General features: G+C 49.3%; 1 protein-coding gene and 1 long non-coding RNA gene across 12 annotated transcripts in view; one reads left to right on the top strand and one right to left on the bottom strand.

The window, feature by feature from the left end:
- LOC114117256 (uncharacterized) overlaps positions 1 to 484 on the bottom strand; it is a 69,112-nt gene extending 68,628 nt beyond the window's left edge. For all 9 annotated transcript variants that reach the window (XR_009595769.1, XR_006055525.2, XR_006055526.2 and 6 more), the window contains exon 1: positions 344 to 484. This is a non-coding gene — a long non-coding RNA (uncharacterized LOC114117256). The remainder of the gene's footprint in view (positions 1 to 343) is intronic.
- The window catches only part of LOC121816061 (myb-related transcription factor, partner of profilin-like), a 15,607-nt gene extending 1,202 nt beyond the window's left edge, over positions 1 to 14,405 (top strand). Inside the window, exons 2-3 of one of the 3 annotated variants that reach the window (XR_006055524.2) lie at positions 652 to 801; positions 12,721 to 14,405. Coding sequence is in view for 1 of the 3 variants with exons in the window: in XM_042229274.2 (XP_042085208.1) it covers positions 652 to 730; positions 12,721 to 12,754 (113 nt within the window). In the remaining 2 variants the exon portion in view is untranslated. Of the gene's footprint in view, positions 1 to 561; positions 802 to 12,720 lie in introns of those variants that run through there. The other 2 variants (XM_042229274.2, XR_006055523.2) reach the window with 2 other exon arrangements.
- The last annotated feature ends 83 nt before the right edge of the window (positions 14,406 to 14,488 follow it).

Below are 14,488 nucleotides of genomic sequence, written 5' to 3'. Positions count from 1 at the left end.
GTGAGGAGTGGGCAGGGGCTCCTGGGCCAGGCCTCCGGGTGGGTGGGGGCGCTGATCATCTGCCTCCCCCGCCCTGCTGGCCCCGGGCCCCCAGAGCCCAGGGTGGTGGGGTGCCGGCCAGGGCAGAAGCCGGCCCCAGTCTGCTCCCACCCACGCGGTCAGGGCAGCTGCGGCGGGAGGCCGGCGCCGCAGCGGGGATGGGGGCGACCCGATCGCGGTAGGCCCGGAGCATCGCCCCCTCAGGGCCGGGAGAGGAGCCCCCCAGCCTTGCCCGGGGCTCTGGAGACTGGCCGCAGGCCTGGCCGCCGCGCCGCTCCCACCCGATCGGCAGCCCGGCTCTTACCTCCAGCGGCCGCCCCCTCCCCGCCAGCGGCTGCACGGCCGCCTCGCCGCGCCCGGTGCGCCCCGCGGCAGGCGCGAGCTGCGCAGCGGCTCCGCATTCGGGCCCGGCGGCGGCCGCCGCTGTCCGGGCGTGAGCGAGCCCGGCCCGCGCCCGCGCTTCCCACGCTCCGCGCGCCGCCCCGCGCCGCCCAGCGGCCGCCGCCGGCACCGCAGCCCCGCGGCCTGGGGGCGCTGCCGCAGCCCGGCCGGCGGCCGCGGACTGGCCCAGAACGCGGCTGTGGGTTCTCACGGGGTTGGGGGACCCCGCAGGCCGACCTCTCCGGCTCCAGCTTCAGCGCAGAGCGGCTCCCGCCCACCGCGTCTCCGAAGGAGGTCCCAGAGCCTCTGCGTGAGTCCCCAATTCTCCCGTTTGGCGCTCTGACCTTGCCTCCCTTATTGACCTCAAGGCGGTGGAGACGGGTGAGCGTGGTGACCACTCGTAGAATGGAGGTGGGGCGAGGGGCAAGGGTGGGCAAAGGGAGGGAAGCCCGTGTGAGCTACCTTTTTTTTCAGGGCCTTCTCGGGCCTGTCTAGAGATCCGAAGGGTGCACTGGACAATTCTTGAAGGAAGTTTCTTATTTAAAAACAACAGAGACATGCAGATGCTTCAGTTCAGTCGCTCAGTCGTGTCCAACTCTTTGCGACCCCACGGACTGCAGCACGCCAGGCCTCCCTGTCCATCATCAACTCTTGGAGCTTGCTCAAACTCACGTGCATCGAGCCATCCAACTATCTCATCCCCTGTCGTCCCCTTCTCCTCCTGCCCTCAATCTTTCCCAGCATCAGGGTCTTTTCGAATGAGTCAATTCTTCCCATCAGGTGGCCAAAGTATTGGAGCTTCAGCTTCAGCATCAGTCCTTCCAGTGAATATTCAGGACTGATATCCTTTAGGTGCCTCAGACCCACCTGTGAAATAAAACCTTTTCTCTACTCTAGACCCTTCAGAGAACTGAAGGAGGGCTGTGGGCCCTCTCTCCAGAAAAGTACACACTCATCCCTAAACATAATTTTTGCACCATCAGGGAATTCTCAGACTTGTCAAAGCTCCCTGCACCCCGGCTTAAGGTACCCTAAGACAGCAGGAGATAGGGCTGGTGACCTTCTTTGCTAATGCTTTTTCTTCCTTCAGGAATACCTGCCTACTGCAATCCCACGTTTATGCCTGTAGATATTTGCCTCTCCTTTACAACCAGCTTGAATACCACTTCCTCCCCTGGTTTTCCCATTCAGAAGTATCTATGACCACGGCCTCCTGGGAACATGCTCTCTATGCCGTTTATGACTATTAATCCTATTCATGTGGACCTGTAGTTACTTTTGTGATTAGTTGCCTTTTCACACCTTCTAGGTTATAAACTCTTATAGTTTCTCTCTCTGCATCTATGAAGGTGCTTTACACAGTATGCCCTTGACAGTGAAAAGTGAAAGTGAAGTCGTTCAGTCATGTCCGACTCTTTGCAACCCCCTGAACTGTAGCCCACCAGGCTCCTCCATCCATGGGATTCTCCAGGCAAGAATACTGGAGTGGGTTGCCATTTCCTTCTCCAGGGAAAGCTTCCCAACCCAGGGATCGAACTGAGGTCTCCCGCATTGCAGGCAGACACTTTAACCTCTGAGCCACCAGGGAAGCAATAATCAAAGGGAAGCTGGGTTGAGGGAACAGGAGGTCTGCTGGAGACCCAGGGAAACCAATGCCCTTGCTCCAGAAGAACCAGATGCCCCTCATACCAGGTGCTTCACCACCGACACACGTCCACACCTTGCCTGCTGGCAAGTAGAATCCTCAAGTTGGTTGGTGTTCAGTCCTTCAGTCGTATCTGACTCTTCGAAACCCTAAGGACCGCAGCACGCCAGGCTTCCCTGTCCTTCACCGTCTCCCAGAGCTTGCTCAAACTCATGTCCATTGAGTCAGTGATGCCATCCAACCTTCTCGTCCTCTGTCATCCCCTTCTCCTCCTGCCTTCGATCTTTCCTAGCATCAGGGTCTCTTCTAATGAGTCGGTTCTTGGCATCCGGTGGCCAAAGTATTGAAGCTTCAGCTTTAGCATCATTCCTTCCAATGAATAGTCAGGGTTGATTTCCTTAAGATTGACTGGTTTGATTTCCTTGCGGTCCAAGGGACTCTCAGGAGTCTTCTCCAGCAACAGAGTTCAAAAGCATCAGTTCTTAAGTGCTCAGCCTTCTTTATGGTCCAACTCTCACATCCGTACATGATTACTGGAAAACCATAGTTTTCACTATTATGGACCTTTGTTGGCGAAATAATGTATCTGCTTTTTAATATGCTATCTAGGTTGGTCATAGCTTTTCTTCCAAGGAGAAAGCGTCTTTTAATTTCACGGCAGCAGTCACCATTCACAGCGATTTTGGAGCCCCCAAAATAAAGTCTGTCACTGTTTCCATTGTTTCGCCATCTATTTGCCATGAAGTGGTGGGACTGGATGCCATGATTTTCATTTTCTGAACATTGAGTTTTAAGCCAGCTTTTTCACTCTCCTCTTTCGCCTTCGTCAAGAGGCTCTTTAGTTCCTCTTTGCTTTCTGCCATATGGGTGGTGTCATCTGCATATCCGAGGTTGTTGATATTGATACCATTGTGCCTTTTATTCCCTTTTCTTGGGGATGGTTTTGGTCACTGCCTCCTGTACAGTGTCATGAGCCTCTGGCCATAGTGCAGGCATTCTCAAGTTAGCAGGATCTTCTCATCCATTGCTTCTCCGCTGGGCAAGACAGACATAATTTACAGGTCCCTGAGTGAATTTGGGGTCCAGGCTCATGCAGGAGACACCTGACTAATAGCAGATATTCTGCCCCAAATGCCCCCTTGTCAAATAAGGGAAACCTTCACTCACCAGTTGCACAGTCCAGATACAAGCTGGTATCACGCTTGACTCCTTCCCCTACCTTCCCTCCCTGCATTCTAGTCCCCATCAGTCACCATGCCCTCAGTCTGTTTCAGAGATTGCCCTTCAGTCCATCTCCATGGCCCCGTCCCAAGCTCAGACCACCATTATTTCTTGCTTCAGTTCCTGCATCTGTCTCCATACTAGCTGGCCTACCTGCCTCCAGTCTCACTAGGCTCAGATCCAGTCTCCACATCCCAGCCAGAAGATCTTCCAAAAATATCATCTCCTTCCCTGCTGAAAGCACTCAGGCAGCTCTGCGTTTATTAAGGACGAGGTCCAAAGTCCTTCACCCAGCTCTCAGCCTCCAGGCGCTGGCCCTCGCTAACCCTCTGGCCTCCTTTCTCTCCGCTCCTCTCTCCCCCTTGGTGTTTCACTTGTGCCAAATATCAAGCTCTTCCCCACATTGAGGTGAGAACCCCGTTCCCTGGTTTGTGAGACTACGTCCTACTTATTAGGGCATCCCAGGTGGTGCTAGTGGTAAAGACCTGTCTGCCAGCGCAGGGGAGGTAAGAGACTCGGGTTTGGTCCCTGGGTGGAGAAGATCCCCTGGAGGAGGGGATGGCAACCCACTCAAGATTCTTGCCTGGAGAGTCCCATGGACAGAGGAGCCTAGCGGGCTGCAGTCCATGGGGTTGCAGAGAGTCGGGCAGGACTGAAGCAACTTAGCACACGTGTGTGTCCTCCTCATTCTTCCAAGTTTCCCTTCTGCGTCTGTCTCCATCTATGTCACCTGTCCTTCCCACCTGGAAACATTCATCACAGAGACTGTTCCTCATTTAGCTGACACCCACTCTCTCTGCCATGCCGGGAGCGCTGCAGTAGAGTACTCAACGCTGGGCACGGTCCCTGATGCCAGATAGGAGCGCAGACCTTTACTGCTTACCTGGTGAATGAAAGCTGGGAATGGGACACCCAGCCCAGATAGGGGACTCTGGGACGGACACCTTTTGGCTGAAAGTCAGACGTGATGGGGCCAGGCCCGCAGCTTGGGAATAATCACACTACTCATTGTTTGCCAATGAGTTCCAATCTTTCTGAGTCTTGGATTTTTTTCTCAATTGAAAAATGGGGATAATAATACTCTGGGTTGCTCTGAGGGTTGCCAGGTGTCTATGTAGAAGCCCTTTGTAATTTTGACGTTCTCTCTATGTAATAGTAATATTGGATTACTTTGCTTAATCCTCTCAGTACCATTTTGACGGAGGCGACTGATGTTTCCCATTTTGCGTATGAGGAAGCTGAGGGTGGACGATGGAAATAACTTGCCTGAGGGCACCAGCTGGTTACCAGGAACAGAAGCTTGTCCCTGGGTTCCAAGTCCAGGCTCTCTCCACCACATTACCACTGCCCCTCCCCTCTAACGTGTTGACATTCTGAGTGTCCTACAGCTAACGTATGTCCACTTAACCGTTTCCACAGGGGTTTTTTTGTGGGTGGGGCCCAGGTTGGGGGGAGGTGTGATGAGTTGTTGGCCGAAAGTGGATTATATAACAACAGGTATCCAGCAAAATTGGGTTCAGGAGGAGCTGACCTTGAAGCTAACCCTATACTCCCTATCTCTGCCCCATCTCCCACCCTAGAGGGGTAGTCTCAACTGACAGTTGCCTTTTATCACATAGTTGGACCCCCCGCTTCAGTTCCCAGAAGCTGGTGAGCTGCTCCTGCCTCCAAATTTTCAATTTGTGTGTTAGCAACTATTTACTGAGCTCATCTGAGTGCTTCGTCACTGCCTGTGGAGTCCTGGACAAATGACTAACCCTCTTCGGGTGACAGTTTCCCCATTTTGCAAAATAGGATCGCTAATGGTCTGTCACATGGCTGATGTGAGGGTTACAATAAGACAGTATCCTCACCCCTGCTGGTGGGCTGTTGCTGATGGAGACCCCTGCCTCCAGCCCCCTCTCTGTGTCTGCTCACCTCCATTCCAGTGCATGGGCGTGTGTGTTTGGTAACCAGGGGAGGGCAGAGGGTGGCGGAAAGCCTGAAAAGGACAGGAAAGGAGTCCAAAGGCCGCGGTGCTCCCAGGAGCGTGGAGAGAGCTGCGGAACTCAGAGTCTATCTGAGCTGCTCAAGGATGACTTGTAAGTTCTTGGGCCCTTTGAGTTCGCTTGACACGGTCAGCCACGGCATGATGAGAGGCTTCTCTGAGCTCTTGGTGGGCAGGGGCCGTGGGCCACTAAGAGCCAGAACAGAAGGGTAAGCAATGAGTGACTGCTGTGGTGCTCACAGCTGTAAGGGCTCATAGGAGGTGCCTTTCTGGGGACTTCCAGAAATACTGGGCTCCCCTGGTGGCGCAGCGGTAAAGAATCCACCCACCAATGCAGGAGACACAAGAGATGTGTGTTCAATCCCTGGACGGGGAAGATCCCCTGGAAGAGGGAGTAGCAACCCCCTCCAGTATTCTTGTCTGGAGAAGCCCCGTGGACAGAGGGTCACAAAGAATCCGACATGACTGAGCAGCTGAGTGCACAAAAGCAACTCTAGGACACTCTAAGAATGAAGAAGTCATCAAAACACGATGTTACAGACACAGAGAACGGAGGCGGTGCCTGGCACGTAGTAGGAACTCAGTGTGTGTGAGTTCCCCAAGAAGCTCATGCGTCAGCATCAGGGCCAAGTCCCCTTGCTCCGGAGTCTTCTGATAACGCTGCCTTTGCCGTGAGCGTGTTTGTTTCTCACTGTGTCCGGTGCCCCAGGGAACACCCAGGGGATCTGCCCTTCACAGATCCCTGTGTGTGGTGATGGTGGTTTTTCTCTTTAGAGATGAAATCATTTTTCTTTTCCCTTTCTGTTCAACAAAGACAACAGCCTTTTGGTTTTTGATAAACGTTCCCTTCATGCTAGCAGGTGGATTTGCCCTGGGCACTAAGCGCTGTGCTTTTAAAACACACACAGGCCCAGCTGTTTGAATCTGCTGCGCACTTCAGTCTTTCTTACTTCTCTTATCTTCTGCCCCCGGGGTTTGAGTTTTCTCTGCCTCTGCAGGCTGATAACATGTGGAAGGAGGAGAACAGTTTTAATTAATAGACTAATTAAGTGGTACAAGCCTTTAATAGCTGATTATAGGAAAGTCGTCCCCACCCCCCCCAAGTGATTGATTTTTTTTATTGTTCTTGTGCTACATTATGGCAAAATAGTCACAGCTTCTCATTGTCTTCTGGTTGGTTCAGTGGGTCTTTTCCTTCTCTCCCTCTTCATGTGTCCGTTTGCTAACGATGGGCACAGGCAGGATGGGAGACCTTAAATCAGAGGATGAGCAAAAGCAAGGGTCAGAGTGCTGGTGCCAGCCACTTCTTGACAGCGACAGTTAGAAGGGGGATGGGAGGTAGGAGGGAAAAGATGGCAAGAAAATCGTAGCCATTATTTGTAGGCTTATCTCCCCAAGACCCTTCACTCATGATCCCTCCCTCTCGTAGGCCACCACTCGCACACGTCAGGTGCATTCAGAAACAGTGCAGTGTGGAGTTTTAAAGAGTGCACTGAAATCCAACTGCCTGAGTTCAGACCTTGCCCCTCCCACTGGCTAGCCATGTGGTCTGGGCAAGTCCCTTAACCTCACTGTGCCTCAGCCTGCTCATTTATAAAGTAGGACTATAATCCTAGGTTCCTCCCTAGGACTGGGCATCTTTAGTGGCTCAGATGATAAAGTACCCACCTACAGTTGCAGGATACCTGGGTTTGATCCCTGGGTCGAGAAGATTCTCTGGAGAGGGAAATGGCTACCCACTCTAGTCTTCTTGCCTGGAAAATTCCATGGACAGAGGAGCCTGGCAGGCTACTGTTCATGGGGTCAAAAAGAGTCAGACACGACTGAGCGACTAACACTTCCAACTTTCCCTAGGATTGTCATGAGAATTAAATGAAACAAGCCAGGTAAAGCACTTAGCACATACTAAGGCCAAACAGACGAGCTGTGACCATCACTACTGCCTGAAGTTATTTAAACTGACTGCTACATAGGAGGGAGTTGATAAATGTTTGTAGAATAAATGAATGTCTACATCATAATTTTCAAGTAGACTCTGAGTCCTTGAAGTTCAAAAGGGTGAAGAAAAGAGGAAATTGCCCATTAAATCATAATAAGAAGCTACCTTTAGTGAGTGCTGATCATGGGTTGGGCTCTGAGCTAACTGATTTCTGTACATTCTCTCATTTAATCCTGATGTAATATGATTTTTGCCAGCTTTCTTAGAACATGTTTTCCTTAAAGATCCCAAGCCCCCAGACCAAATTTTGTGGGCTGTCCATGTCCTGCACAAGATTTCCAAGGATTCTTGGGGGATGGACTGACATTTTCATGATCCTGGTTTCTTATGAATTCCTGCTCAAGCTGAATTCACAGTTATTTTCCTGCATCCTCTTAGTCTCAGAGCAAGTTGAACTCTTCCCTTCCTTCTGTCCGGAAAGCCCCCAGAGCACAGGGCCATTTTGAGTGGAAGACTTTTACTGAAGGTCAAGAGGCAAGACAGGAAGTTATAGCGCCACCTAGAGCGAGCAGTAGCTGGAGCTCACCACAGTAAAGCTCCCCATCTCCCTGGTGCCTGTGCCTTCTCCCTTGGCTCTTTTGCTACCCAGAGCCCTGCTTGCAGCCATTTTTCCTTCCTAAGAGCCCTCTCCTCCATGTCTCTGCTGTTCTCCACCTTGCCCTGAAAACATCAGCTTCCTGTTACTTAGTCACACAAATACATTTAGCTCTTTGAACAAATGTCTCCAGTCTGGGCTGTTCTCAGTCCTGGGTCAGAGGAGCTAAAGAGATGGTGGGATATAGAGCAGCTCAGCTGCTTGTCTCAGCCACGAAAGTTTACCAGAGTGTCCTCCTCAACAAATGAGCCACTGAGATGAGATGGCCTGAGATGGCCTCTGAGATGACTCCTGCCCCACTTAGAGTGAAGAAATATGGCAGTCCTATTTTCGCATAATTTTTTTTCTTCCTGTTATACTTGTGGTCATGTTGCAGGAAGGGGAACCCCTTCTAGGACCCGAGAGTGGGCTTCTGTCTTACACTCAAAGACAAACTGCCCAAGACACACATTGACAGAGCAAGAGACTCTACTGGGAAGGGGAGCAGGGGTGGAGAGTGTGGGAGGCAAGGGAACCCAGGAGGACGGCTCCGCCACATGGCTCACAGTCTTGGGTTTTATGGTTGTGGGGTTAGTTTCCAGCTTGTCTCTGGTTAATCATTCTGACTCGGTCCTTCCTAGTGGTGTGTACATTGCTCAGCCAGGATGGACTCCAGCAAAGAGGATTCTGGGAGATTAAAGGACTGTCGTCTCCTTTTGACCTTTCCCAGATTCCTCCGGTTGGTGGTGGCTTATTAGGTAATACCATGTTCCTTTCCGGGACCTGCTGTCAAAATAACTCATGCAAATAAATGGTTACGGGCCAGAGTGGGTGGTGCCAGTCAGTGTTTCCCCTAACAATCATGGTAGGAGGTAGATAATATTATCTCCATTTTTTTCCAGATGAGGAATCTGAAAGTGAAAGATGTAAAAAGAAAAAGTGACCCACTCAAAGTCACACAGCTCCTTCAGAGCTGGACTCCCAGGGCGGGCCTGTCTGATTCCAAAGCCAGGGAGGCGGATCACGACACCATGTGGTCACTTAATGCAGCTCAAGCTGGTCTGAAGTGGTTCTCATTCTAGAGCAAAACTTTCTCAGGAAATCTTTCTGTGAGGAAGGCAATGTGGGTCATAGGAAGGTGAGTTGATTGACTGAAGACCCAAGACATTAAACAGATTTAGAGCTAGAAATAGCTACGTATCTATAGCTTCATGTATGAGCCCCAAGAGTTGTTGCTATTAATCACTGCTGAGTGATTATTCTGATTGCTTCAATTTCGTTGATGCTACACTTGCTGAATCTGCTGTGCTTTATTCAACCTTGGGTAGGGCCTCTTCTCCAGGAAGATAAAAAAGGTTTTCTTTGGCTTATGGAGTTCTGGCTTCATATGTAAGACATCACTTTGGGAGCCCCTTCCCGTCTGTGAAGGCTGGCCGGTAGCTGGGGCTCTTATAAAGAGCTCAATAAATAGCTATGGAATGAATGAAAGAAAGGCTCTTCACTCTCCCTAATTTGTCAGTTCTCTTCCCAAGGCAGGAGCTGGGCAGAAACAGACAAAGGAGCATCCATCCCAGCTGGGCAGCTGGCAGGAGCACCAAAATTGTTCTGACTCAAGAACATCGCTGGAAATGGGATGAGGCTACAGAATTTATCCGCTCTCTTCCCAGAAAGAGTCACCAATGCAGTTAGAATTCTTTAACAAGCTTCTGGGGTGGAGGCATCCAGATTTTACCACATAGTAGCAATGTGACCCTGGATTTCTCTTCCTTAAAGTGGGGGTTTGGTACTTATCATAAGGGGTTTCCCCCTCAATGAAGTGTGATAATGGAAAAATTCTAGCTTTTATCCTTACTTACTCTTCAATCTACTCTAATCCGGTTCCTGCCCTCCCACACCCCACTGATTGCTTTCACTGAGGTTACCGATCACCCCTTTGTTGAAAATTCCACTTCTCCATCGCTTGGTGGCATTTGACACAGAATAACAGAACTTCCTCCATGAAATAATCTCTTCCCTGGTTCCTTATGACCCCAGGGCCTCCTGTCATAAAATAATTTATGCAAAGCGTTGCCAGCTAGAGTGGGCAGTGTCAGGCTTAACATTTGCATGTCTCCTTGACCATCCTTTTAAGTCTCCATTTGAGGCATCCTTATTAGTTATTTGTTGCTGCATAATAAATTACCCCCAAATTTAGCAGCTTAGAACAGCATCGTTTCTGAGGGTTAGGAATTTGGGAGCAGTTTAACTGAGCTGTTTTGACTTGGGCTTTCTCTTGAAATGCAGTCTCACTTGATATTCATTCATGAAGATTCTCTTCCAGCTCTTCAAGCTCCCTTGCATGGTTCTGGGCAGGCGGCCTCAGTTCTTCACACGTGGACCTCTGCACAGGACTGCTGGTGACGGGGAGGTGGCTTCCCCAGGGTGAGGGGTCCAAGGAGAATGAACACCTGTGGCTGAGATCTCAGGGGTGCTGTCCCATCACTTCCGCCCTTGTCACACTGCCCGACCCTGGTACAACATCAGGGAGGACCACACACCAGTATGAAGATCAGAGACAGCACTGGGGGCCAGCCTGGATGCTGGCTACCATGGCAGCCTTCTTGGCTGACCCTAAAAAGTCAGTGCTCCCCGGAGTTCCATCCCGACACCCGTCTCCTCTCCATCTCCACACACACCCTTGACAGCTTGGAACTCCCCTTCAGTTACATCTAAATTTTAAAGTCATCCAAGTCTGTGTCTCTAGCCAAGTTCCCGCTCAGAAACTTCAGCTTGTACACTCTCTGCCTGTGTGCATGCGTGCTTAGTTGCTCAGTTGTGTCCAACTCTCTGCCACCCCATGGACTGTAGCCCGCCAGGCTCTTCTGTCCATGGGATTCTTCAGGCAAGGATACTGGAGTGGGCCGCCATTCCCTTCTCCAGGGGATCTTCCTGACCCAGGGACTGAACCCATGTCCCCTGTGGCCCCTGCATTGCAGGCTGACTCTTTACCTCTTTCTCTCATATCCAACCACCATATTAAGGTTCTTTGTTTTTCCATTGTTTTTCCCATCTTTTGTTTTGAAAAATGTCAAAATATAGAAAGAGTTAAAAGATGAGTAAAACGGTCCCCTATTGGCTGGATTACTTCTAGGTTCACAATTGCTGATATTTCATGTCTCATTTGCTTTCTCTCCCTGCTTCTCTTCCTTAGGTTTATGTCTTTTCATAGTAATGTTCAGATGCTATTTGCAATTCTCTCACAGATGTACTGTGTGTGTGTGTGTGTGTGTGTGTGTGTGTGTGTGTGTGTGTGTGTGTGAAGTTTCTATGTAAATACAGTGGTTGAAAGTAAGTTACAGGGAAAGAATCTGAAAAAGAGTGGGTACATGTGGGTATATTCTTCGTTGCGTGCCTGAAACTAACACAACATTGTAAATCAACTAGACTCCAATATAAAAATTAAATTAAAAAGAAATAAGATGTACTGATAGATGATAAAGAAAGAAAGTTGCAGATATTATGACACTTCATCCCTAAAGAGTTCTGCATCTGTTTCCTAAAATGTTTAGCCTTGCCAGGGGCTCAGAGGTAAGGAATCCACCCGCAATGTGTGAGACGCAGATTTGATCCCTGGGTCGAACCCTGAAGCGGGAAATGGCAAGCCACTCCTGTATTCTTGCCTGGAAAATCCAACGGACAGAGGAGCCTGGCGGGCTGCAGTCCGTGGGGTTACAAGGGAGTCAGACACAACCGAGTTGACCAAACAACAAAACCGCTCCTGAGAACAAGGATGCTCTTCCCCTAGGCAACCACAATGCCATTATTATTCCTGCGGCCACCCTTCCCGCTCTGTCTCCTCCAGGCTGTGCGCTTTCCTCATCATCGCTAGTGCAGCCATCTCCTAACCGGCTCCTCCTCTGATCCATGCCCCATGCTTCTGCCAGGGCGAGCTTTCCAAAATACACATCTGATTATGTCACTTCCCTTCTCGGGACCTGTCAGAAGCTCTATATTCCTTTCAAAATAAAGGTAGACTTCACAAGGCATATAAGCTTTCATCATCTAGATTCATTTACAGCAGTCTCGCCCAGCACTAGAAATATAATATGAGCTACATAAGTAACTATTCACAGAAAATTTGCTTATTTATTTTTGGCCCTGCCGAGTCTTCACAGCTGTGTGGAGGCTTCGGTAGTAGCGGCTCTCGGGCCCCAGAGCTCGGGCTCAGCAGTCATGGTGCTGGGGCTTAGTCGCCCTGTGGATCGTGGGATCTTCCCCGACCAGGGATCAAACCTGTGTCCCCTGCATTGGCAGGTGGGTTCTTCACCGCTGGGCTGGAAGAGAAGTCTGGTAACTTTACATTTTAAATGCTGCCACATTTTTAAAAGCTATTAAAAAAACAGGTGAAATGAATTTTAAAAATAGGTTTTCTATAATCCGATATATTCAAAATCTTATCATAGCAGCATAAGCCCAATATAAGAACTATTAATGAGATGTCTTACTTTTTATCCTAAGTCTTCAAAATCTGACCTTTATTTCATATGTACAACATACCTCAATTCAGATGCTCACTTTCCAAGGGTAAATGAAAAATGAATTCAAAATAACAAGATTATATTTAACAAAAAAATTTATATTGTTCCAGCTGACTTAATTAAAATTAAATAAAATGGGAAGCTCTGTTCTTCCTTCACACTGGCCACATCTCAAGTGTTTAGTAGCCACAGGGGCTAGTAGACCCTGAAAAAGGGAATTCCTGAGCAGCAGTTCTCGAAGTGTGATCCAGGACTGGGGGTCCTGAAGACCTTTCCAAAGGGGTCACTAAGGTCAAAATTATTTTCATGATAATTAAACGTTATTTGCCTTCTTTCACTTTTTTTTTCTCCCATCAGTATAGCACAACGGAGTGTTCCAGAGGCCACATAACATGTAATATGACCACAGATTGAATATAGAAGCATTTGAGAGAATCAGCAGTTTGTATTAAGCAGATAGTGAAGAAATTTACCAAATTGCGAAACAAAGCTTCTCCTTTCCTGACTTGCTTTTGTCCTGGAAAGTATAATTATTTTCCATTAAAATGTGTACATTTATATACTCAATGAGGTTATTTTTAAATGAATTAATGAAAAGGTTGAAATGTTCTCGGTTTTACTTTCTGATATGGTAATTATCGATGGGGAGAACTCTCACTTCTGTATGGTGTCAGAGGGCTTTGAGAAGAGCTGGCCTCCAGCAGCCTGGCTCTGCAGCTTCATCGCTAGTGATTTCCTCTCCTTGCTCATACTTTTCACATGAACATCCAGCTCCAGACAAGATGAAGCAGATCCACTTTCTCCCTCTTCCTCTGGTTAAGTGCTTCCTAAAATCCTGAACATCACAGATACAACAAACATCTGAAAGGCAAAGCCAAGGCTAGGGACCTCAGGACTCAAGGAGTGACACGGCACCAAGGTGGTATCAGCAGAGACCTAGCGGGGTTGCTGAACTTCTGCTCTGGTCCAGCAATAACGAGATGCCTGCCACTCCGCAAGTGTCGACGGCTGCATGGAGACCCTAGACTTTTATCCCCACTTGGCGGTAGCCAGGAGGTCACCCTCCACCCCGCCCCGCCCGCCCCGGCAGAGCAGTAGGAAAGAGGCCCTGCTGAAACAGATCAGGCTCACAACACAATACCTGAAGTGTCCAAGATGCAATTTAAAATCCCTCATGATGCCAAGAACCAGGAAAATCTCAACTTGAATGAGAAGAGATAATTAGCAGATGCCAACACGGAGATGACAGAGATGTTGGAATTATCTGACAAGGATTTAAAAACAACCGGCATAAACATGCTTCACTGAACAATGATAACATTGCTCAATAACTTAAAATAAAAGAATGAATAGCAAGTCTCAGCACAGAAACAAAAGATGGAAAGAAGGATCATATCGTCTGCTGCTGCTGCTAAGTCACTTCAGTCGTGCCCGTCTCTGTGTGACCCCATAGATGGCAGCCCATGAGGCTCCGCCATCCCTGGGATTCTCCAGGCAAGAACACTGGAGTGGGTTGCCATTTCCTTCTCCAGTGCATGAAAGTGAAAAGTGAGAGTGAAGTCGCTCAGTCGTGTCCGACTCTTTGCGAACCCATGGACTGCAGCCCACCGGGCTCCTCCGTCCATGGGATTTTCCAAGCAAGAGTACTGGAGTCATACCATTTACTTGCGCATTTAAAGCATCACTCGTGTTTCTGGGATGGCCACCCTCAGCTTGTGCCTGGGCCAAGGCGTCTGCCTCTTCTTAGAACACCCGTCTCTCCTTTTTAAATCCTGCTTGTCCCCGGGGTCAGCTGAGATGTCACCTCCTCTGCGAAGCCTTCCTTGACTTCCATGCCCCTTCCTCCCGAAAGCTCCCTACACCAGAGCACTCACATTCAACTCCATTGAGTTGAGTCTGTCATCTCTCCCTCCACACATACCCAGTGTAAAACCTTGCCAGAGGGACTGTGTCTTATCCCAGGTGCCTGGCATAGTACCTGGCTTAAAATAAGCACTCAGAAAACTGTTGAATAAATGAATAAATCTGTGAATAAATGGAAACTCTGCAGTGACTCTCTCTTTTGTTGAATACATCTAATTAATGCCTGTGGTCAGCCATTACATGCCCTACACAAACTGTGATA

The sequence above is a fragment of the Ovis aries genome, chromosome 12 (genome assembly GCF_016772045.2).
Source record: "Ovis aries strain OAR_USU_Benz2616 breed Rambouillet chromosome 12, ARS-UI_Ramb_v3.0, whole genome shotgun sequence".
Taxonomy (NCBI): domain Eukaryota; kingdom Metazoa; phylum Chordata; class Mammalia; order Artiodactyla; family Bovidae; genus Ovis; species Ovis aries.
Note: the sequence above shows the minus strand (reverse complement) of the source record. Positions and strands in the feature narration are given on the sequence as shown.